The sequence below is a fragment of the Populus nigra genome, chromosome 6 (assembly GCF_951802175.1).
Source record: "Populus nigra chromosome 6, ddPopNigr1.1, whole genome shotgun sequence".
Lineage (NCBI taxonomy): Eukaryota > Viridiplantae > Streptophyta > Magnoliopsida > Malpighiales > Salicaceae > Populus > Populus nigra.
The window spans coordinates 3,553,481-3,577,336 of NC_084857.1; the positions used below are offsets into that span (position 1 = coordinate 3,553,481).

The following is a 23,856-nucleotide window of genomic DNA, read 5'->3' on the forward strand; positions in this document are numbered from 1 at the left end:
CGGCTTTGTAGATTCATGGTTTATTTACAGCCAACGAGTTTTTTTATGAAAAAGATGGGTTAAATCGTAATATTACTCTAGTAATCCTGATAGGAAAAAATATCTCTAATGTATGTATTTATGTTGATGGAAAAATATCCATGACACGTGCATTAACAAAAAAAAAAAAAAGATCTTTGACATATATATATATATATATATATATATATATATATATTAACACTGATAAAAATATGATGGGTTTTTTTGAAAACTTTCATACACCTACAAATATAGCTGTGTCAATAAAACTAAGCTCATTGTCCTGGTTAAGCCCCAATAAGATGGGTCATTTGCTTGATTGAGGGGTTTTTTGAGCTTGTTCAATTCGAATTTTATCAATTTCTTTATATATTTTGCTTTAGAGTAAAGCAATCGAAGCACATGGTCAAAATTATATAAATAATACTTCTGGTGCGAATAGTAAGGTGTAATTTATACACACATGCCTCGTAATAAAAGACGAACAACAGGGAAGAATTTCATTAATCTAATCAAATTGCTTTCCTAGTCATGTTCCTTTTTTCTTGTTTTTTCCTTCCTAGTATGAGTTCTGACTCGGGCCTTGACTTTTGGACATGGGCCGAAACGCATCAGCAGACACTGTAAGAGGTTTTATTCAGTATCCCGGGCTTAGTTCATTATCTAACCCACGAGGTGATCATGTCTTGTCCATTGGATTTTCCAGGACGCTTTCCTATTCATTGCTTCGCGGAAATTTTTCTTCCGTCTGGGTGTAATTGAGAAATTACAAGAAATGTAGTTTAGATTTTAAATCAATCGTAATCTGGATCTATTTGCGGTAGCCCGTCAACTGGTAAGATACTGCAGGACAGTAGTTGCAACTTGCAAGGTATTGTAGCATTGGGGCTGAACCATCCTGCCGCTGTTTCTTCGTCCAGGGAATCATCACCTACTCTGGCATGTGCTGGAGATGATGACGGTCTACCTTTCTAAGCTGACTCAAATAGTACAGTTCTTGTAGTCGGGCATGGCTTTAGAAGATGACAATCCAGTTCTAACCACACAATCATCTGTCTTCTTTTCCTTTTAAAAAAAAAATAAATCAAAATCAAGCTGTGCCTAGGTGTTCGAGATTGTAGTAATAGAGATTGATTTTTTAAATTATTTTTATTTAAAAATAAATTAAAATTAAAACACAATCATCTTTTTTTTTTCCTGACCACGCAATAAAACACCTGGAAAATTCTAACCACACAATCATCTTTTTTTTTTCTTTTTTAATTCAAAATCAAGCTGTGCTATGGAACATTCGGGGTTGTAGCGGAGATTGATTTTGAAAGTTATTTTTATTTAAAAAATAATTAAATTATTTTTATTTTTTTCAAAAAAATATTTTAAATTTCAACACATTAAAACACTCAAAAAAATTCAAATTTAAATAAAAGAATTAAAAATCTACGACAAGATGGTGCAACCCCTGCACCAAACTTTCAAATCCGGGAGTATAACCTAGACTTTGGTTTTAAGGGAAATATACGAGATCCCATGTGATATTCAGATTTATTTAATTTTTGCTCCACATGGATCGTCCTAATTAAATAGAAAGATTCCATTATAATTCTAATACACTTGCGCATTTTGGGAAGCAATTATATATGCAAAATAATTAATAAGGTGTGCAGAACATCACCGACAATGAAATATCGGCTGTTCTCCCATTAGTTTCCTTAAGCAATTTAATTAGCGATGGTCAACATCCTTTGCTTATGTGATAATCCAAGCTTAATAAGAGTTGTGATTTACATAATGGTGATGGCTGGCATGCATGCAATCATCTCCTCGTGCTTGTATTTCAAGGAGGTAATCAGGGAGCAACTACAGCTTGCTTTGGAGTATGGCATCTCCAAATTAAGTTTTAAAATATTTTAATTTTGGTTTTTAAAATAGTCTTTCTAAAAATACAATATTTGCTCTTCAATCTTATATTTTTTTACGATGACACCCCCCTTTAAAATTTTCTAATACCATTCCTCGAGGTAAGTATAACGGTAGGGGGTATTGATACGAATAACATAAAAGAATATAAAATACTTGTTTGTGATTTAATTATGGGTGTACGAATAATTGTGTTAATTTGTCGAGTCACTAATTATCGAGTGCACTGTGCGTACGTACCATTACTGTAAATTTAAATGATTTACGGATGTGGGAGTGCACGCATATGTATTTGTCACATAGACGCAAATAATTCATGATAGGTCAAATCTGGCTTCTAATTAATTAAAGACTACTGTGATCAATAAAGCTAAATCATGTCCATCAATTTTTATTACACTGTGAATTAAAATAGTATTAGCAAAAATGTTATTCATCAATATTCATAATATTACAAATTAAAACAGTGTAGTGACAAAGCTATTCTAAAACTGCATAGGGATGGTGAGATTGACTTTTCATTAAGATGCATTTGATATTAAAGAGATAGTTTGAGAGAAAACGATCGGTGTAAATTTTGGTGGGACAACAAGCTCCATGTTCCGGACACCTGGTGCTGGTGTGTGGGGCTGTCATGCCCTGACACAAAGAGTTTCAAAAGCTGCAAGGGATGGGGCTGTGCCCCATGTTGCGAACGCCTGGCGCTAGGGCTACATGCCTCAGGTGTTAGGGCCAGGCTCGCGTGCCTAGCTGCATATCCAAGCGAGCGGGTTTTTAGAATCACGTGTCTGGGGTCGGGATCCATTGGTAATGGACCCAATGGTAATGGGTCCCACGTCTAGACCCAATTCTTTTGGGTTTTGTGTTAGGACTCAATTGTCTTGGGTCCCATGCCAGCCCAAGGATAATGAGTCATGCGGAGGGCCCAATTCTCTCAGGTTTGGCATCATGACCCAAGGTTCTAGAGTCTTAAGTTTCTAAGTGTTATTGTTTGTGTTATAAATATTATTATTTTCATTATAATTAAAAGTATCAATATTATTTTTTGTGTTACAAATATTCTTACTTGTATTGTAATTAATAGTTTTAATACTATAAATATTATTATTTATATTATAACTAATATTAGTAATAAAATAACTAATAAATTTGAAAAAAAATATTATGAATATTGAAAAACAACCATGGATTTGATTTGAATGGTAAAATTAAAAATTATTACTATTTTTATTGTTATTGCTATCATTAAAAATTATGGATTGCTATAGTGTTTCCCCACATAGTTTTTGTTTTTATTTTTTTCGTTTTGTTGTTATAATTTTTTTCTAAAATTATCTTTATTGATTTTATTATTTTAATATTGAGTTGGTTAAGAATTTACTTTTATAATTTTTTTATTTATAGCACCATGGATTGCTATAGTGTTTTCCTACATGTTTTTTTTTGTTTTTTTGTTATGATTTTTTTTCTAAAATTGTCTTTGTTGATTTTATTTTTTTTAATATTAAGCTGGTTGAGAATTACAATTACAATAAAGTTAAATCATGCGGGGAAAACACGATAGCTTTATTTATAAAACACTGTGAATTGCTACAACTCATTCTATCTGGTTTCTAATTTTTTTATCATCAATACAATTTTTTTTCTATAAAATATTAATTTTATCATGTATTAGTTTTTATTATTTATTTAACATTAATTTATAATTATAACACCATTAAATAATCTCAAGCTGCATGCCATCTAGTAAATTTCTAAGCCATGTAAAGGGAGGGCAAGACTCAAAAGCGAGAGAGGGACTGGGCTTCCATCTTGCTCCTCAAGTTTTGCTGATGAACTAGAAGCCAGCAGGATTTCTGATTCTTAACGAGTCGGGCGTCAATCTCAAGAATGCTAATAGCTAGTGGTGGATGACCGAAGGATTTGGTGCTACTTCGGCCAGAGAAAGAAGCCAACATGGCATTTATGGTTTCAAGTTTCAACTTGCTATAATAACAGAAATAAAACAAAAAAAATTATATTTTCTAACTTTAGGTCATTTCACAAAAAGAAAACATAATCCTGACTTTAAGATCCAGGAAGAAGAAGAAGACGACGACGACGCCGTATGTGTATAACTTTAAGCCTCCCAATTTCCGGAAATTAACAACATAACGAACTCTAGATTGCTACGGTGTCAAAGGTGACACCGTGCAAAGGGTCAACGCGCGCAAATTAGAGGTCGCTGGAGTCCTCGAGACTTTGTGTAAGAAATTAGGAACGGGTCTGTTGATAAATTAGCAATCCAGTGGTCTAGTCCAAACCCACGGCTTCCATGGCGTGGTCATGTTACATCTGACCGGGGGCGAGGGCAGCACGTGGGCGGTGGCCGGGCACCTGCCCACGCTCAGAATTTTTTTATAAGGTATGAATTTCGAATAGGTACTGTTTTCCCTTGATTAAATATTTTTAACTGCATATTAATGACGAGTATGGTGTTAGGTGCGATTGCATTTGTGCTTCGTTTTGTGGGTTTAGGACCGAATCTTGATTTCTATAATTTAACGTGTTTTCTCACGTTTTTTTCTTTCCAAAAAGTGGGTCATTGGTAATAAAATAAGGATTTGTCTAGTGAAAGTGGGTCATTAGTAATAAAATAAGGAATTGTCTGGTGAAATAAAAAAGTTTTCCCAGTCTATTTAATTAATGTTTGATAATGCGATGATATATATTTTTATAAAGTTATTTTTTAATTGAGGATGTATTAAAATAATAATATATTTTTTAATATTATTATATCAAAATTATAAAAAATATCAATTTAATATTTTTTTAATTAAAAAACATTTTGATAAACATGTCGAGTAGCAAAACAACACACTTTTAGCCACAGTTATTAAACCCGGCCCGGCCCGGCGGGTCGACCCGGAACCCGGTCGATCCGGTGGCTGGACCGGTCCGGGTTTAACAAAAGACCGGCTGTGGCAACAGCCCGGCCAAACCCGGGCGAACCCGGACGAGACCCGGTTTTTTTTTTTTCTCAAATGTGAGATTTGAAACATATTAGTATATATACTCTATGTTCCCAGGAAAAAAGTCATGTTTTTTCAATGTGGGATAAAAAAACCTTTTGGTTTAAATACTTCAACTTAAAAGGATAACATAGTATTTTTTCAATGTGGAATTTGAACCCCTTTCATATATATACACCATGTTCCCATGAAAAAAACCATGTTTTTTCAATGTGGGATAAAAAACCTTTTGGTTTAAATACTTCAACTTAAAATGATAACATAGTATCTTTTCAATGTGGGGTTTGAAGCCCTTTCGTATATATACACTATGTTCCCATAAAAAAAACCATGTCTTTTCAATGTGGGATAAAAAATCTCTTGGTTTAAATACTTCAACTTAAAAGGATAACATAATATCTTTTCAATGTGGGATTTGAAGTCCTTTCATATATATACTCCATGTTCCCATGAAAAAAGTTATGTTTTTTCAATGTGGAATTTGAAACCCATTAGTATATATACTCTATGTTTCCAAGGAAAAAATTATGTTTTTTCAATGAAGAATAAAAAACTTTTTTAGTTTAAATACTTTAACTTAAAAGCTTAACATAATATCTTTTTAATGTGGGATAAAAAACTTTTTAAAATATTATTTTAAACTTCATAATATGTATAATCTATATTTACATGGATTTTTTCATATGAAATATTAAAACTTTATTTTTTTAAAATTTTTCTGGGTTAATCCAGGTTGACCTGAGTTGACCCATGAAACCGGGGACCCGGCTCCTTGGCCGGGTCAACCCCCGAGCCAGGTTTAATAACTATGCTTTTAGCTAGAATAATTCTTATTTTATATGTGAAGTGTTATTCTCTGTAGATTTCTAACTTATGGATTTTAGAATATAAATGTGAATTATTTAGATTATTTAGGTTTAATAAAATCCAAAAATCTAAAATGCCAGTTTAATCTTGCTTTACACGCGCGCGTACATATGTAAAGCACGGTTGCACTTTAGCCTTTCTTTAACTCTTGTTTTCCTTCACATGTTATTTGAAATCAATTTTTTACTGTAATTAGATTTAATTATAGTGTTTGCTATGAATTCAATTGAAAAAAAAATTGAATTCATATGTTTAGAAGAGATAAAATTTATATAATTTTATTTCATATATTACTCCTAGTACTTTCATCTTATTTTTTCAAAAAATTTTAAAAGAGCTAGATGAATATTTTATAAAAGTTAATTTTAATATTAAAATCATATAATTTATTATTTTTCATCCATTATCATGGTCAAGAATTGCAAATCAGCACTAAAAACACGACGGTGACATTACCATAGCCACACCCATTTATCACACCCATTTATCACGCCATCTTATCTCTTCTTCCTCTTTTTGCGTGGTGTATCAAAAGAAACTCTACCCCACTTATTATCTACATCACCAGTGTAAATACCAGAAATAGACGTATAGTACATTTTTATCCACAACATAAAAATGCCAAAATTTGAAACAACCCCGAAACTTCCACCAAATTAAAAACTCAGCCCCCAGTGTTTTTTCTTGAGAGGAAAGTTCCTTGGTTAAAAAGAAATTAATAATTAATTTCAAATCCGCCAATTCCCAATCTCCTCTCTCTCTCTCTTCGCCTTTTTTTTTTTTTTTGCGTGTATAAATAACCCATCAAACGAGCAACATTTTGTACAGCTAAGCCTTCGAGAGATCCTTGTCACCTACCGTTAAAAGTAGTGTGCGAGGGAGCCAGAACCTCTCCGAGGCGACTCAGCCCCCGCCATTCTGACTCGCTTGGAAACCTGTTCGTGCTCTCCTGAATCGGATTCTGGATCTTGTCAGACTAAAGGTAATCGCTGTACTGTTTTGTCTCTGCGTTTTGAGACTTTATGGTTTCGTCCAAGTCTGGTGTGGTTCTCCGTGGATCTCTGATGAAATGAAGCAATGTGGACAATGTTTTGACTAGAATTTGACTTTCTTTTATTTTATAATCTCTATCCTTATTTATTGTTTTGGTGTACTTGCACTTCTGATTTTTGCGGCTTTAATGGATTTTTGAACGAGATTTTAAGGCCATTTTCATGAGTGATTAGGGTATTAGATTAGAGTCCTTTTATTAGATCTTTTGTATATATATTACTTGAGTTTATATTAAATTAAGATTTGTTGTTTCAGTGTAACTGCCTTCATTTTTTTAACTATTCAATGCGAATGATCAGTTTTATATGTCAAATTCACTTCGATCAGAGACAATCATGTTGAAAGATTTTGTCTTTTTGACATCATGACCCCTGCTGACATTTCTGTTTTTCCTTTTCCGGCCAAATGATTGAACGTTGTAGTTTACTTTTTACCCGACTGCTCGATGATTTGGTACTGTGGTGTGGTGATTTTTAAAAGTATATCTTGTATTCGAGAATATATTAATATATATATTTTTTAATATCAGTATATCAAAATTATCAGAAAACATTAAAAAAAATATTAATTTGATGTTTTTTGACGTCTAATACACTTTTAAAACGCAATTAAATGTAATTTTGACCACAAAAACAAACGACTTTGAATGTTGAAAGAAGTTTTTTTTTTATCTTTTTGAGGGCTTTTCATTATTAGAATGTTAAGATCTTGTTTTAGTTGAATTCAGTTGCAATTCAATTTTGCAGTCGGTAGAGATTGCCTTTGTCGGGTATGATTTTCTGGAGTTTTATGCCTTACGTTTGCAAATTGTCATTTATTGTGGAGGAAACAAATCCATTATCGTGGCCTTTCATGTCCGATAAGGGACCAAAATGTTTTTTTCTTCATTGGGTGTTTGAGTAAATGAAAGAATCCGCCAGGCTTCTCTCCTCATGTATTCATTTTAAATGCATCCTTTTTTCTCCCTATGATGGCAATGCATTAAATTACAGAATGTGGTGGCTCTTTCTTTTCATCACACAAAAGCAGGTGAAATGGAAAAACAATAATATACCTGGGCAGCTCTGTTTGTTGGAATGCATTTGACTTTAAGCTGTGCTCTGTGTAATTTGATCTTTTTAATTTATTTGGCTAGGAAGATGTTGCTTCTAGTTCTTTTGAGCATGCTGTTCATGACTAAGCAATTGTTTTTCCAAATGTGGAAGTTACAAAAGGAAATTTTTTATTTAGTTGAGTGCCTTGAGGCATCTTTTTTCTGGGGAGATGGATAAAGAGCTTAAAATTTTTTCATTTGCTTGTTCATGCAGAGATGGTTATATTTGTCTATTGGATTTTGGCCTAGTTTCCATGTCTTATATGGAGTAACCGATGACCAAATAAAACCAATTTTGTCGTTTCATTAAAATTTCCAACCTGTGGCATAGCTGGAAGTTGTTGTTTGCTAATACCAGCTAATTCATTTGGACAGATTTGCATTACTCTTTCAAGCGTTCTGATTTATCTTATGACTTGTGTTTAAAGTTTTGGTTGCGTCCCATGTGCTCTGCTTTAAATTTCAGGGTTTGTCCTCTCTGACTGTTGTGATGAACAGGTGTTTCTAACTCTTTCTGCTTGGATGAATTTGCATCAAGCTTAATTTAGTTCCTATTTGTCAGGTTTCACAGTTTTGCCATAGCACTAGTTAAAGAACAGGCTTAGATTGTATTCAGCTACTTTGGTTATATTGCAGCTTAGTTTCTGACAGTGTAATTTGCAGGAAAAGCAGGGGGCATATCAGAATGAAGGCACTGATCCTTGTTGGAGGGTTTGGAACACGGTTGAGGCCGTTAACTCTCAGTGTCCCTAAACCACTTGTTGAATTTGCCAACAAACCTATGATCCTGCATCAGGTATAAGTTTTTGAGCATTGCCTTTGTTGACACATGCGCAATTGGACTCGTGATGGATGCTGTCTTTCTGGTTAACTGTTTCCTCTTTGCAATAACTTGATATAATCTGCTGACTTTCATGATCAAGGGACAGCTTGTTTTAAATCCTAGGTGTTATAAAAATCAAACACTTGCCCATGTATAATGGGCAGTAATAATTCCACGCCCTGTTACTGTCAAGATCATTTTCTAAATTTACAAATCTGACTTTCCAATTGGTATTGCCTGTGTTATATCCCACTTATTGAACTTTGAATTGTTTGCAGATAGAGGCTCTCAAGGCTATTGGAGTGACTGAAGTTGTTTTGGCTATCAACTACCAACCTGAGGCAAGGACAAGCAGCTTCACCTCTCACCCCTTTTTTACCACCATCAACTTTCATTAATAATTTACAGATTGTTCCAATTGAGGCTTGATAGCTGCTTATGCTTGTGCCTTTCCTGCAGGTGATGCTGAACTTCCTGAAGGATTTTGAGACAAAGCTTGAGATTAAGATCACGTGCTCACAAGAGACTGAGCCACTTGGCACTGCTGGTCCTTTGGCACTGGCAAGAGACAAGTTAATCGATGGTTCTGGTGAACCATTTTTTGTTCTCAATAGTGATGTTATCAGCGAATACCCACTCAAACAAATGATAGAATTCCACAAAGTCCATGGCGGGGAGGCTTCCATAATGGTGACCAAGGTAACCCTTCCACTCTACTAGTTATTAGTTTATCCTTCTTAGTTTTCCTTGGAGATATTTCCAAACTAATAATCTTGACAGTGTTGAAAATCATTTTGCCTTATACTGTAGGTGGATGAACCATCAAAGTATGGTGTTGTGGTAACGGAAGAATCCACGGGAAAAGTTGAGAGATTTGTGGAAAAACCAAAAATATTTGTTGGTAACAAAATCAATGCCGGAATTTATCTGTTGAACCCATCTGTTCTTGATAGAATTGAACTGAGGCCCACCTCAATTGAGAAAGAGGTCTTCCCGAAAATTGCAGCGGAGGACAAGCTCTACGCAATGGTGCTTCCAGGGTTTTGGATGGACATTGGACAACCAAGAGACTATATTACTGGCCTCAGACTCTATCTAGATTCCCTTCGAAAAAATTCCTCATCTAAGTTGGCCAATGGTCCCCATATTGTGGGAAATGTTTTGGTGGATGAGACTGCCAAGATTGGAGAGGGTTGTTTGATTGGACCTGATGTTGCAATAGGACCAGGATGCATTGTTGAGTCTGGAGTTAGACTCTCTCGTTGCTCTGTGATGCGTGGAGTTCGCATCAAGAAGCATGCTTGCATATCTAGCAGTATCATCGGATGGCACTCCACCGTTGGGCAATGGGCCCGTGTAGAGAACTTAACAATCCTCGGAGAAGATGTCCATGTTTGTGATGAAATTTACAGCAACGGAGGTGTGGTTTTACCCCACAAAGAGATCAAATCAAGCATTTTGAAGCCAGAGATAGTTATGTGAAGGTTTGTGTTTGAGATTTGTAGACTATGTTTAGACCCTTCCGGGGGTTATGAGTTATTGCGTTTGGAAATGTTATCGTTCTTTTCCTTTATCTTCTATGAGTTTGAATTCGAGTAAGAATGCTGAAGAGGAGGCGTGTCATAAATGTGAAAATGGAGTGAGAACTGTAACTTTGTACTGTAGATAAAAATAAGGTCTCATGTAACCACAACATTGTAAAATTGAATTCTCAGTTTCACAGAATCTAGTGTAATTTATCAACAGTAAATTTCTTTGCTTTGTTAATCAAGTGTCGGTGGACAGCTTATGATTCTTATTTTATTTTTAATTATGTGTTTATGGGTGGTCCCGAAACTTGCATAATAAACGTTTTCACCTGAGTGGATTCCTACACATTTTCTCATCAATCTCTTTACGCAAAAGATACTGCAGGTACACTCTGGGAAAGAAACAAATCGACTGATGCCTCTGCGAGGAAATTTTAAATCTATTTTTGTAGGAAATATCCTTCATAAGCTGCCTTATCCTGTTTTAGACGGTGGAACATCATATTTAAGGATGAGTGCTTTCAACAGTACCCAACGCAGATTTCTGTATTTTTTAAGTGGTAATCTTCTTGTAATCAGAGACGACATAAAAGTTGAAGATATGGCCATCAGCAGAGGACAGCAAAGCAAGATGATTACGAAGATACTGAGAGTTACCATCAAGGTTCCAAACTGATTACATTGATGGTCCTTATGGAAAAAAGAACTCCGAAAAAGGCAGTGGGCTCAAAATAATGGCTGTCAAGGGTCCTTGCACAAGTGAAAGGGAGTTGGGTGTCGCTGAGTGCTGTGTATTGGGAATATCCCATCGGCCATCAATTAAAGATAATTATGTGGATCCCAGCTATAATCATGCCACGTTTGGTGGCAAATGTGATTCGAGTATTGTAACTTTTATGTCGAGCAAACAAGAAAAGAATGGCATTTTCTATGGAAGCACTTGGCGAAACTGTTCCAATTAAACACCTCAAGTCTAATCCGATAGTCATAATTTGGAGGGAGTATGGATTCTCTAGATGATACTGCCGAGTGCAGAGAGAGAGAGAGAGAGAGAGGCCTGGCCTACCATGTGAAGCCGTACCTAACCATGTCTGCAAACATGAATTCTCAAAGGGAAAAATACAAATGGAAGGTGAAATATTGCAATCTCAACAAATGCTTTAGACGTGCTTAAAAAATGAAACATGTGCAGTGTCTGACATCATTCTGTCCCATGTCCGGATTCTAAAATCCAAACTAGATCAATGTCCAACTGTGCAAGGTAGCTGGGAAATGATGTTTGACAGATAAAATCTTGAGGTCAAGAAATGGTAAATAGATTGCTTTTGCTTTGAGTTTTAACATTTTCTTCAAACAATTCAACAATTTTCCTCGTAGATCCTCCATTTTCCCAATATTTAAGCAGCTGGCAAGAAGAGGATTTCTCTCGTTCAATTTTGCTTTCAGTTTAGAGGTGACATAGGCAAACCGAAAATCTTCATGAAATGTGTCTGGTTGAATTGTTGCTTTCAGAGATATGAAAGGAATCCCGACTGTGACGGGGCATACAAATTTACATATAATATTTTAAAGCCAATTGTATAGACTATAGAGCAGACGTGCTCGTCTAATAGCTACAAAACTACTCAGTTTGAAAAATATGCCAATTGAGTGGGTGAGAGTGAGATTATATGCATTTTAAATTGTTTTTTAATATTAAAACATTAAAACAACTTAAAAATACTAAAATAATTAATTTTAAATAAAATAAATAAATTTTAGACCAGCAATGTTTTGACTGCGCTGCCTGCGCTGCCATCCACAGCTCTGAACACTCCTATAACGTGTAATCCTGCCAGTTCTTAATCACCGCGTTCATAAACAGACAAGTACTTGTCCCAGAGAATATTGGACATGTTACCTCATCATGCATAACAACTCCCAAGTCTGCAAAGCTTAAACTAAGAAAATGGAAGCGGGTTTTATATATTTCTTGGAAAGTTGTTCCATTAGTGTGATTAGCCTAATTGGTAAGATGCCATATGTTTTACCGATCAAGGGAATGACTCGCCCAGAATTCTTTACTCCAAGGATACCTGTCTAATCATGCATCCATCTATTTTAGTAACAGGGACGAGAATCTTTTTTTCTCGTTGACTAGAAGCAACAACATCCAGCTGTTTTACTTTCATCCATACAAGGTAAGAGAATGGTGTGAAATGACATGATATTTCCCTTTAGAGTTTTGTCTTTCTCAAACTTCTAACTTCAAAAACCAAGATGTTACAACATAAGATAGCAATGAACCTATGAGCTGGACAAAGAGGCATGCTGCTGAAATGGGATACCTTTGACATTTCCAAGAAAAATGGAAATGCTCCCTTCACTGGTAACAATATTTACAGGGCAAGTAAAGATAAAGGACTCTGCGGGGTTGTTATTGCTTAATTCATACTGCGGCCAACAGCCAAAACATAACATGAGAAGATATGGCAAGGAGAAACCACGAGATAAATGCCAAAGCAATGGAGATTTGGAACCTGCTGCATGGGAAATTGTATGGTGCTATGCAGTAATGCAAGTCTCTTGCAAACAGCACGGTGACTCCAGCTGCTGCACATGCAGCAGCAAGTGATAGAATAGATGTCACCTGCAAATTTTGAACTAAAAGTTACATCATTGTTTACTCGATTCTGCAGGATGAAGTCACCAGACCTAGATATCATAAGAAACAAAACAGGGAGAATGGTAACTTGAATAAAAAATCTAGCTCCACGACAGCATGTACTGTCAACTAAGTGAGCATACACTGTTATAGATGGGTATATAGAACTTGCATGTCTGTAAGACAGCACAGTGAGAAAGAGGGTGAAGTAAATGAGAGAAGCACGATGAAACAAGGGAAGGATGAAGAGAAAAGGATATTGCTGCCATTTCGATATTAAGTGAAACAACTAGGGGATTTTGCAAATATTTTCAGAATCTTCCCACCATCATATCTTCAAAGAATTGACCAATGCTGTTCATATTTTTATTGGCTAAGCAATGAACAAAAAAAGCAAGTGCAAAGGGACCTAAGAAACCATACTACTGGTGTGTGAAAATCTGGCTGCGCTGTGCCAAATGTCATATTTAATCTCTCTTACCATGCCACAAACACATCTGTAAAAATTACAATTTAACACAAGTAGGGGAGAGAAGATAGTTACCCAATCACCAACAACAAATAAGCTCACTAAGACAGGATTCTGCAAGTTTTTCTTAGATCTCAAAGCGTGCAGATCAAGGCACGCAAGTCCAAAACTCCAAAGGAGCTGAAGCCCCATTGATGCAATCAAATAGCTGAATTCAAAACACAAAGTCAAAATTGTGGAAGTACAAGAATGTAAAAGGATGGATTGCTAAAACCATACAACAGAAGATCCATCAAATAGTAAGATGAAGCATAATATAAGCAGCTGAGACCACTTTCAATGAAATTTCAAACACATGCCTGCACCAACATGCACATATTCAAATGCAGTCACACACACATCAAACTCTTTAAAAAGAATCTTTAAGTCATATTATTACAGTGCTCTTGAATATGAAATGTTGGTGTTTCCTAGAAACATACAACAAGATTGGGTAACTTGAAAAACATAAAAACTGTGGCAAGGTTAGTTAAGAGAGGAGAGTAAACTAACCAGCTAAACTGGCACACAAACCCAAAGAAAAGGATTGTTCCCCTTCACCTCCTAACTCTAGAATGCAGAATGACATAGGGCAGACAATAACAGCACTCATATTGATTTCCTGTCCATCAAACGACCACCACTTTAACTGCTCCACTGGATGAAACAAAATCCAGTTGACTTGATTGAAATGCTGCCTATTCTAGGTGCAGTTATCATTGCTATTATAAGGGGGAAGGCATTTCTTATGTTCTTGGAGTCCAAAGTAAGTGGAACAAACCAGCACAAGATGATGTTCTCGTAAGAGATTCAGTTTGGAAGTACAGTCATCAGCTACAGCAAAAAAGCCAAAAATGTTTCTACAAATTGTGCTTGGTTGGGTTTGCTAGATGAAGAGATCTTTATCCTCCCTTGCTCATCCATTGTACCTTCACCCTACTTTTTTGTGATGCCTCAGGACATTGTTACGAATATCTCCCAATGACATGCAAAGTAGTCAAATAGTATGGCCTTGATGTAATTGTCTGGCCTACTAATGGGTTGCCACAAGTTATTAAGCTTGCCAGGCTGCATTACTTCATTTTAAGTCCATTTGGATTGATCAGATGCAATGCTAGAAGCAGACTTCTATAAGATTTAAGCAATACCTTTTAGGCTGGCATAATCACTCTACATCTGTGGCAATAACTGTAGTGGTTGAAATAAAATGTCTTTTAACAGAGGTGATACAAAATGAAAAATGAAAACATTTCAAGTACTGCACGGGGTTCCCTCCTGGTGTAGCAACAGATCCACAAGAGTAAGGCCATCTTTCTCCTGTAATTAAATGGTGTCTATTGGAAGGGGCCTCTTTCAAAGGCTGTTTAAAAGTTCATACACGCAAGTACATGAAGTTGAAAAGTACTTTGTGCTTCATCTTTCCATAATCTGAGGGTAACTGAAGACTACGGTAGGAATTGAGCACCTTATGGATCAGTCATTGATGTAGAACAAGTAGCGGAAGCATACATGCTCAAGAGGGATCACCCGAAATTCAAAGGCAACTGAATTTCGGCAGCCGGGGCGTCCCTTGAGTTTTCTGAGAGTTTCTCTCGTTGTAAATCATTTACGGAATATTGACGTTGGTCGTATTCATTTACTGTTTTCTGCTGCGTCAGTCATTATTCATACTTTGGGAATTTCTAGAATGGTATAAACACAAAACCACCTCCTCTTCCATTGTTGTGAGAGCTTAATTTGGATACATGATCCTCGACTCAAGGGTTCGATTCCAGTATTATATGCCACAATCGTGATCAATGCTCACAGTTCAAACATTATGTGTCCAGTTCGTAGACTTGAACAGTAGAAACAAATTACAGGCAGCCAATTCCTTTTTACTCATTTAAAAGAATTTCCACCCAAACATCATGGGTTCTCCCTCTTTCTACTCTAAGTTTCTCTGTTGATTGAAGCAAAGACACAACACCACTGTTTCCTAACTATGAGACTGTTACAATTAGAAACTAGCCCCAAAGTTTTATTCCAATCACCAGAAAACCCAGATGATGTAAACTCACTATGTGAATGTCTCAGCAAAAGCTTAGTAAAAAATGAAGCTAAAAACACCAATAACTATAATTACTGTAAACCACCCACTTTAATATAATTGGTGGAGGGGATGTTTCTCCCTCCTTTTGGTCCCTGTAACAAATTTCTCCTCTGGTTGAAGCAAAAGGCGCCACGGCCAAAATTTTACCCCAGTCACTAAAAGAAGGGAACCGTTCTAAAAATAGTACTCAAGAGATATTTAGGAAAACATAGAGACATTCTAAAAATACCATTAACTATAATAACACAAGAAATAACTGATTTTGACAAATGAAATGGGCCACTTCCAGTGGACCAATGAAAGCTAGACCATCATCAATCTCCCAATGAATACATGTTCAGCAGATAACGATCCATAAAGAAAGACCAACAGCAATAAAATAATAATAATAATAAAAAGAGAGATAAACGCCCGATGAAAAATTACCAGAAAGCAGTAGCGTTAAAGAAGCCACGAGCAGAGACCATGACTACGATTGAAGCAGCTGCAAATACAAACTGTCCTACTCTCAATCCCAAGCCACTCACTTTCCCTGGACCCCCAAACATCTCCTTCATATCTCCCTTAAAGAAAGAAACTTTCTTGCCCTTTCCCTCGATGAGTAGAGACCCTTTTCTAAGAAAAAAAAAAACAGATAATTTTTCTGGCCCTGTTGATAGTTGTGAGTATTAAGATTATTAGATGGTCTTTTTGATCGAATTGAAGAATATGCCTTGTGAATGCAGCAGCCAACAACAGCTGGTGAGCTACTGCTCTTTACCGTGAAGCTATAGAAAAGGAGCTAGTGGCAAGGGACCAAGATTTGCTTTTTCACGGATTTTGATTTTGGCTTGCGGTTAAGGATCTTTACTCGTAGTGGAATGTTTTGCAATACCTTTAATAAAAACATACTACATTGATAGTTACTTCTTAACTAGTGGCTTACGGGGTTCCCTCAGTTCTTGTTACTTTTGTTTTTTTCCCTTTTTTAGATGAAAGTAAAGTAAACAAACGCTGGTCATTATAAAAATAAATAAATAATTTAGAGATGGCATCTGTTCTGGACCAAGCTTGTGAAAATGGTGTATTCAGATTGATCTTGGTTTTAGGGCCGTACCTTGATGTGGTTTGTGGGTCCCTGGTGTAGTGAGGTGGTGGTTTGCTGGGCTTAATCCAAAATGATAACTGGATTGAATCTTTTTAAAGCAGACATTTAGCTGCTGCTACCGGTGGCAGCTTCAGCCTCTTCTTCGTTATGGATTATTTGTTCCTTTTGTTTTGTGTTGTAGATCTAAATTCTAAATTTAAATCGTTGTCACGAGCAACTGTTTATTCTCCTTGTTCATCTAGATTTTTCTCCTTTTGAATAATACTTGGTATTTCTATGTAGATGGATGAGGTTGGTGGTGTTTAATAGTTTTGTAACTTCAATCAACAAGGCTGGTAGTTGGCGGCCCGTTCTCGTTCATCTGGACGACTCAAATTCCTCTGTATATGCGTGAGATGTAATCGTTCTAAATTTAAAAATAGCATCGAGTTTTCTTTATCATTCAAAATGTTATTTACTGTTTTAAAATCCATTTTACACCATTGGTATTCTCGAGCATCCCTGTAAGGTAGTTTTTAATATTTTAGTATCGGATGTTTTTTTTCAATGTGATTTTTATTTAAAAATATAATATTTTTTTATTAATTTTTAAAATTTTATTTTTAATATCTCCACATATAAAATTATAAAAAATAATAATTTAAAGCAAAAACATTAGCAAATGTGTGGACACTCACATTGCGAAAGATTCTAAATATTTTTATTTTTTATATTAATAAAATTGATAAATAAAAAAAAGTTAAAAAAATTCTATTACTCGGATAAGACTATTAAAAGAGTGTTTGGGAACGCGGTGCAAATCGTATTTTCAAAAATTTTAAAATTTATTTTTTGCTTGAAATGAATATTTTTTTTGTGTTTTTAAATTGTTTAATATGCTAATATCAAAAATAATTTTTAAAAAATAAAATTTTTTTATCTTGATATATTTTCTAAGTGAAAAACACTTTAAATCACTACCATAATCTAAAATAAGCTCTAAATCTACATAAACTACAAGCAACCTTTCATTTTCTCTTTCAAGATATAACAAAATAAATGGAACCGTATTTACATTATGAAACATATCTCTAAACAAATCCCTCTCGATTAAAATATTAAGTGTGAATTTTTACCGTGATAAATTTTGCTATCGTAATTCAAAAAAAAATATATTTTTTAAAAAAATTATAAATTATAGTTTTTTTAAAATAAAAATATAAAATAATAATTTTTTAGTGGAATCCACGCAGAACATATTGATTAACTAAATAATATTTAAAATTATAATTAAAGTAAAATATATTTTAACAACGTCTCACCGCAATATCAAGCATGTACCAAGTAGAATTACAAATGTAGAGAGAGTCGTCTATGGAACCTTGAAGCAATAAATTAACAGTAAATTCTTTTTATACAACCTATTTTGAATCTCAATTTCTTGACGATGCAAAATTATTCACTAACAAATCAAGCCTTGAAGAATAAAGAAATATATTCTCTAATACATACGTTGTCTTAAAAATACATTCCAACAAGAAAACAAGAGAAAAACAACAGTAGACTTCATGTTTGTTTTGTGCCAGGGACAAATACATGGAAAATCCAAGACCACAGGGACCAAAACGTGCATCAGCAAACATTGTTCCTTGAATGTGACTTACGGCAGGGGATCCACGACAGCCACTTCTTCTTCTTTTTTCTTTTTAATAAAAGAAGAAGGATAAATAAATAAAAATAAACGTAAACGTAAACCCCCCAAAACCCTAAAATTCCCCCCTTTTATTCTCGGAAGTCTAAACCCTCAACACTCTCTTCGCCATCTCCCCGTTACCAACACAACACGAAAATGTCTTTCACTGCAATTCTCCGCAAATCGGCTTCCGCTGCAACACCACTAGCGTCTCGACTCGTTCGAGTCGGCCAGAGAGATTACCACTCTGCACTCTTCTCTGCACTGAAACGCCAAGTCAATCTCCCTCGGAAAAGTCCCTCCTGCGTTCCATTTCTGCAACGTTATTGTTCTGCGGCTACTGAAACTCTGAGGCCCAGTTCAACCGAGTCGCTTCTTCGAGTTATTGAATCGGAAATCAAGGATGCCCAGGAAAACGATGACAATGATCGTGTAAGGCTTTCTTTTTTCTATTTACTTTTCTCTTTACGGTTTTTTTTCACGTTTGCTTTTCTTTCATTAAATATATGTATTTTTTGTTTCCATCTTATAACTAGAGAAAAATTTTAACTCTAAATTTAGAGGTGCGGTGCACAAAAAAGTTTATATACATTCCTTTTAATTTTCCAATTGTGCAATCGTTATTTTGTTGAGGAAAGCAGATTTTGAATGTTACTGATGATCCTGGCTTGCAAAAACCGTAGTATTGAACAAAAATGTGGATTCAGTGCAGAGTTGCAGAGATTATAGTGTGTTGTACTAGAGATTAATAGTTTTGATGTCCTTGTTCTCTATTGCCAACGACTTGCAGAGATTTAGGCGAGATATACTATCTGGTCAGGTTGTTAGCCGAAAAGAGAACATGGCCATTAGTATTTTCGTGCATAATTTCTCATTTAGGAGTTTAAAAGTTTAAATCATAACAATTTGCTATCTGTAGAGCTTGAAGCTCCTAACTTACCACTACATCGATCCTAGGCCCTGTATATTTCCTATTCAAGAAATCGAGAACATGAATCAGTTACGCCAGGGTAAACTGGAGTTTTGAATTCAGAATTCTTTTTGCCATGCATAAAATGTAATTTTCTTCGGCAGTGATGGATACTCAGTCCAATTTTTTCAGGAAGCCTTTCTAAAACAAGTTTTACTGTGGAGTAATTACAACTATTAAGGAATACTGTAGCAGGTTTGTGTTATGCTTTCCCTTTACTGTGTCTTTTTTGTAGGTCGAAGAGATTCCAAAGGACTTCCCTTTCAAGATTGATGACAATGCTGGGCAGCAAACTGTGATACTGACAAGAGAATATGAAGGTGAACTTGTGAAAGTTGAAGTTCACATGCCTGATTTTGTCACCGGGGAGGAAAATGATGTTGATGATGATAAGGAGCAGCCTGTGCAATCTAGTATACCATTAGTTGTTACGGTCTCCAAGAAGAGCGGAACTTGTCTACAGTTTAACTGTGTTGCTTATGCTGATGAGATAACAATCGACAGCATCTCAATTGGAGTTCCTGAAACTTCTGAAGATGAAATGGCCTTTGATGGACCTAACTTTCAGTAAGCTTACTACCACTTATTCATGGCCAATGGTTTGATGGTTTACATTATTCTGTTAAGTAACAATAGTGTCTCGTTTCTGCAGTGATTTGGATGAGAACCTGAAGAAAGGTTTTCACAAGTATCTAGAGATCAGAGGAATAAAGGCCAGCACCACCAATTTCTTACACGAGTACATGATCAGCAAGGACAGTCGAGAATACATGGGATGGTTGAGCAATCTTAAGCAGTTCATTGAAGCATAAATTTTAAACTAAATGCTCAACAAACAAAGACATTGAGAATTGTTATGCTAGTGGAAATCTTTAAGAAGCTTATTGTAAAAACCTCATCATCCAACAATGTCAGTAGAGAGATCATGCCATGTATCTTTCTGGTGTACGACTCCGCCAAAAAGCTGATTGAAATGCTATAATTAGTGCTTATTAGCATGTCGCTATTTGCAATTTGGTTTGGATTGATTTGATGTAGTTTATTGCATATTGTTATCAACAGGGCTGATCGGACACCAGCAATATGAAAATGATAAACAAATGGTTTTCCATTTTTGTTGTTACCTTCTAAATGAGTCAGTGCTGGATTTTGAGGTAAATTGTTGTGTCATGTTAAATGTACCAGGTAAATTTCGCTGTTATCTTCTAAAAAATTGCGATCTTTATTGGCTAGCAGAAGCATAGAACGACCCTTGAACCTTGATTGACCTTTCCAGGAGAGAGGAGGCGAGGGCAAAGTTGCTTTCAATTCAGCTGTTATAATAAGCAGGAAGCCCTTGCTTGAAAAGGACCAAACCAGAGTTGCTGGAGAGAGTTTTAAAGGGGTGTTTTTGAGTGTGATAATTGTTTTATTATTTTTTAAAAATTATTTTTAATATTAATATATTAAAATAATCTGAAAATATTAAAAAATAATTTAAAATAAATAAATAATAAATAATTTTTCTTTTAAAATTTTTTTAAACGCAAACAGATACAGGATTTGACTGTGCTTGTTAAGGTTCACGCTCACTCTTTCGTGGGATGGGTTATGATATTCATCTTTCGGCTCATAAACCAAAAAAGCAGAGCATAAAAAATTGAATCAGTGTCAGGACAACACCACAAAGTAAAATTGTTTCATCGCGCCAAGCAACAAACTGATCCATAGATGCGATTGGTGAATGCTATGACGTGGGTAAAAATGATACGGATTCCAAACTGCGCTGCTGCGGATCGTAAAATATTTTTGCTACATCGTAGATTTCTAAAAACTTTGAATATCAATTACAACCGTTGCCATCACGCTCTCCTTTGAAGGACTTTCATTATGTTTTCAGGAGCATATCCGTTTCGAAAGAGAATTAAGAGATAATTTCACTAGGGAAAAAGAAAACCAGATCGAACTGAACCAGTTCCAAACGCGTAGGAAGCTCAAAATTTGGATTCAGAATTCTAGCAACTCTCCAAGTAAAACATTCTGTCATTCATTCTTAAAAGAAGGAAGCAAATAAAAGAGGGTTCTAGATGGTAAAAACAAAAATAAGCAGCAAGTCCATAACAGCATAAAACTGCTTAAGAAAATGTCGGGCAGGAAACTCTTGTACAAGTGGAATTTTGTTTGATGCTAAAACTTTCTTTTATGCTTACAGCAGGACATGTTTTTAATTGCGAAATGACGCCACATGCTTTTAATCAGTTATTATTGTCCAGGTGAATCATTTTTTATGTAATAATATAGTTATGAGCTACGAGAATGGAGCACAGAATTGAAAGTTTACCTGGTTATAACAACAGGGATGCCAGCATAAGCTGCTTTGTTAGCAGCTTTTACTTTGGCTGTCATGCCCCCTCGACCACCCTAGAATTGTCTTCGAAAGTAATTTCACTCTGATGCCAGCATAGCTGCTAAACTGTCACCATCCCAAAATATTCCAGAAGAATCCTGCAGTGATTGCCCACGATCAGAATTCAGAACTGTAAAATGAGTGGAGATAAACTCAATCTCACATACCTCATACGGAGCTCTCCTAGTACTGACTGCATCATTCTCATTTAATATAGGAATAACCCTGAGAACTAATAGTGATTTCACTGTCTCGTTTAGTTGCTTTCTAAAACCTTTATCCATGAAATCACCATCAGTCGCAAGAAGCTGTGCTGATGTGACATCCAGCTGAACCAAACAAAAAAGCACCGACATTATATTTCAAAACAAACCCAGAAGTGAAATGGCGAAAAACACATGCATGTTTAAAAAGGTTATGATTTTTTCATATGTATCCCTGAAAAAGATATAGACATCAATAGATGCTCAGGAAATCGAGAAACAGATCAATATTTAATCCAGGTGCAAAAACAATACGCACAGATATACTATCTTTAGCACCTGACTAAACAATGTATCATGTAAAGCTATCAGATTTTTTGTCCAACAGCCGCACAAGCCTTGCCACTGAGATCAACTTGCAGTTTTTAGAGGTACACATGAAACATCAAAATATATACATATGCCAGTTCAGCTGGATTTAATCAATAATAATAATATTAGCAGTAGGAGTAGTAAAACACTAAGAAGAAGAACAAAGACAGAAAATAACTTTCAATGTAAAATCAGCTTTTGCATTACAGTTAAGTAAATGGCATAACTTCATCTTTTCCATCCTAAATATTGGCAGCCATTACATCAGAGAGTCCAGAAGAACACCATCCGCAATTATCAACTAACTACACGCACAAGCAGTTTCTCACATGATCATGCACGAATCACACAAGCAAACTCTTATGCTGAAAAAGTACCTTTGGTCCTCGGGAACAATTCTAGGGCCTTCTAAACTGAATTATTCAATCTAGTAGTTTCCTGTTTCTGTCGTAGTCCATCACTGTAAGCACTTGCCAAACTTCTTAAGATTTGATATATTTGTTGCGGACGTTGAATCATGGAAATGGAATAAAAAAATCATAACTTCCTCTCCTTTAATTATTTCAGTCAAAGTCCTGCTAGTTTTGCATTAGCATGGTAGCAAATCTTGCACAATAGTCTCGGATTAAAAATCACTAGGAACCAATCACTACAAAGATGACGCCAAAGGAAAATTGAATAGGCATTATACATGTATTAAATTAAAGATGGAAACAAAGCTAGAAAAAATAAAAAATGAGAAGGGCAGAATTACAGGTCTTGTCTGATCTGTTTTTGAGTAGCGAATACCCCTGCTATCTGCTCTTACTACTGAACCATGAAACAGTTTCCAGTAAGCTTCTGTTAGGAAATTAACCTTTATTTGAGCCATGACTAAACTAAAACATGCAAGTTCTGAATGTTTAACTAGCAGAGAGACAGAGTGGGTGAAAAAGGAAGAAAATGAATGATAAAAAAAGAATGTTCTTGAAATGGGGATGGGTGAAGATGAAGAAGGCACTCAACTACTTGGTAGGCTTACATCAAACCTGCTAGGCTTGGCATTAGATTGAATAGTTACTCAACTCCTTTGAAAATGGCTACTGACGAACCGAAATGGCCATTACAACTCAGATGATAGACCATGGACAAAGGAAAATACATTCGTGTCAATTAACAACTCATTTCTGAAAGCAAAGCTTCTATGCCACTCATTTTGCCATCATATCTGATTAAAACCTTACCCGATTATGATATTAAGGGTTGTTAACATTTATCATCTGCGTGTATGCAAGCAGATAACTTGCTAAGCATGATGCTACTCTGCGTCCGAATTTAGCAGCTGTGAAAGCAGGAACTTACCAAGCATTTGTTTTTTTAGAGGTGACACAATCAACTTCACCTGGTAATATAAGGACCAATTACTGCTTGAATGTGACTTATTGCGTGATTGGTATTGCTGTAAAAAATTTTGTTTAAATTTTTTTTGATAATTTTTTATTTTTTTGATGTATGGATAAAAAATTAAATATTAAAAATATTATTTTAATATATTTCTTAAAAAAAAATTTAAAATGTATCCCTTGTAACATTCTCCAACGGTCACTTTCGACAGATAATCCACTCCAA

General features: G+C 35.3%; 3 protein-coding genes across 3 annotated transcripts; 2 read left to right on the top strand and 1 right to left on the bottom strand.

The window, feature by feature from the left end:
- The first annotated feature begins 6,622 nt into the window (after positions 1–6,622).
- LOC133695845 (mannose-1-phosphate guanylyltransferase 1) lies at positions 6,623–10,552 on the top strand. The gene is made up of 5 exons (XM_062117810.1): positions 6,623–6,798; positions 8,626–8,758; positions 9,064–9,126; positions 9,245–9,484; positions 9,596–10,552. Exons 2-5 carry the CDS (start codon positions 8,648–8,650, stop codon positions 10,265–10,267), a joined length of 1,086 nt encoding a protein of 361 aa, XP_061973794.1. The 5' UTR covers positions 6,623–6,798; positions 8,626–8,647; the 3' UTR covers positions 10,268–10,552.
- Positions 10,553–12,503: 1,951 nt separating this feature from the next.
- Positions 12,504–16,887, bottom strand: LOC133696083 (CASP-like protein 5B2). Its single transcript, XM_062118120.1, has 4 exons — positions 16,655–16,887; positions 15,985–16,173; positions 13,503–13,635; positions 12,504–12,943 (listed from the first exon to the last, which is right to left on the bottom strand). Exons 2-4 carry the CDS (start codon positions 16,113–16,115, stop codon positions 12,743–12,745), a joined length of 465 nt encoding a protein of 154 aa, XP_061974104.1. The 5' UTR covers positions 16,116–16,173; positions 16,655–16,887; the 3' UTR covers positions 12,504–12,742.
- Positions 16,888–18,359: 1,472 nt separating this feature from the next.
- Positions 18,360–20,285, top strand: LOC133695989 (uncharacterized protein At2g39795, mitochondrial-like). The gene is made up of 3 exons (XM_062117984.1): positions 18,360–18,749; positions 19,523–19,854; positions 19,940–20,285. Exons 1-3 carry the CDS (start codon positions 18,474–18,476, stop codon positions 20,097–20,099), a joined length of 768 nt encoding a protein of 255 aa, XP_061973968.1. The 5' UTR covers positions 18,360–18,473; the 3' UTR covers positions 20,100–20,285.
- Positions 20,286–23,856: the final 3,571 nt, after the last annotated feature.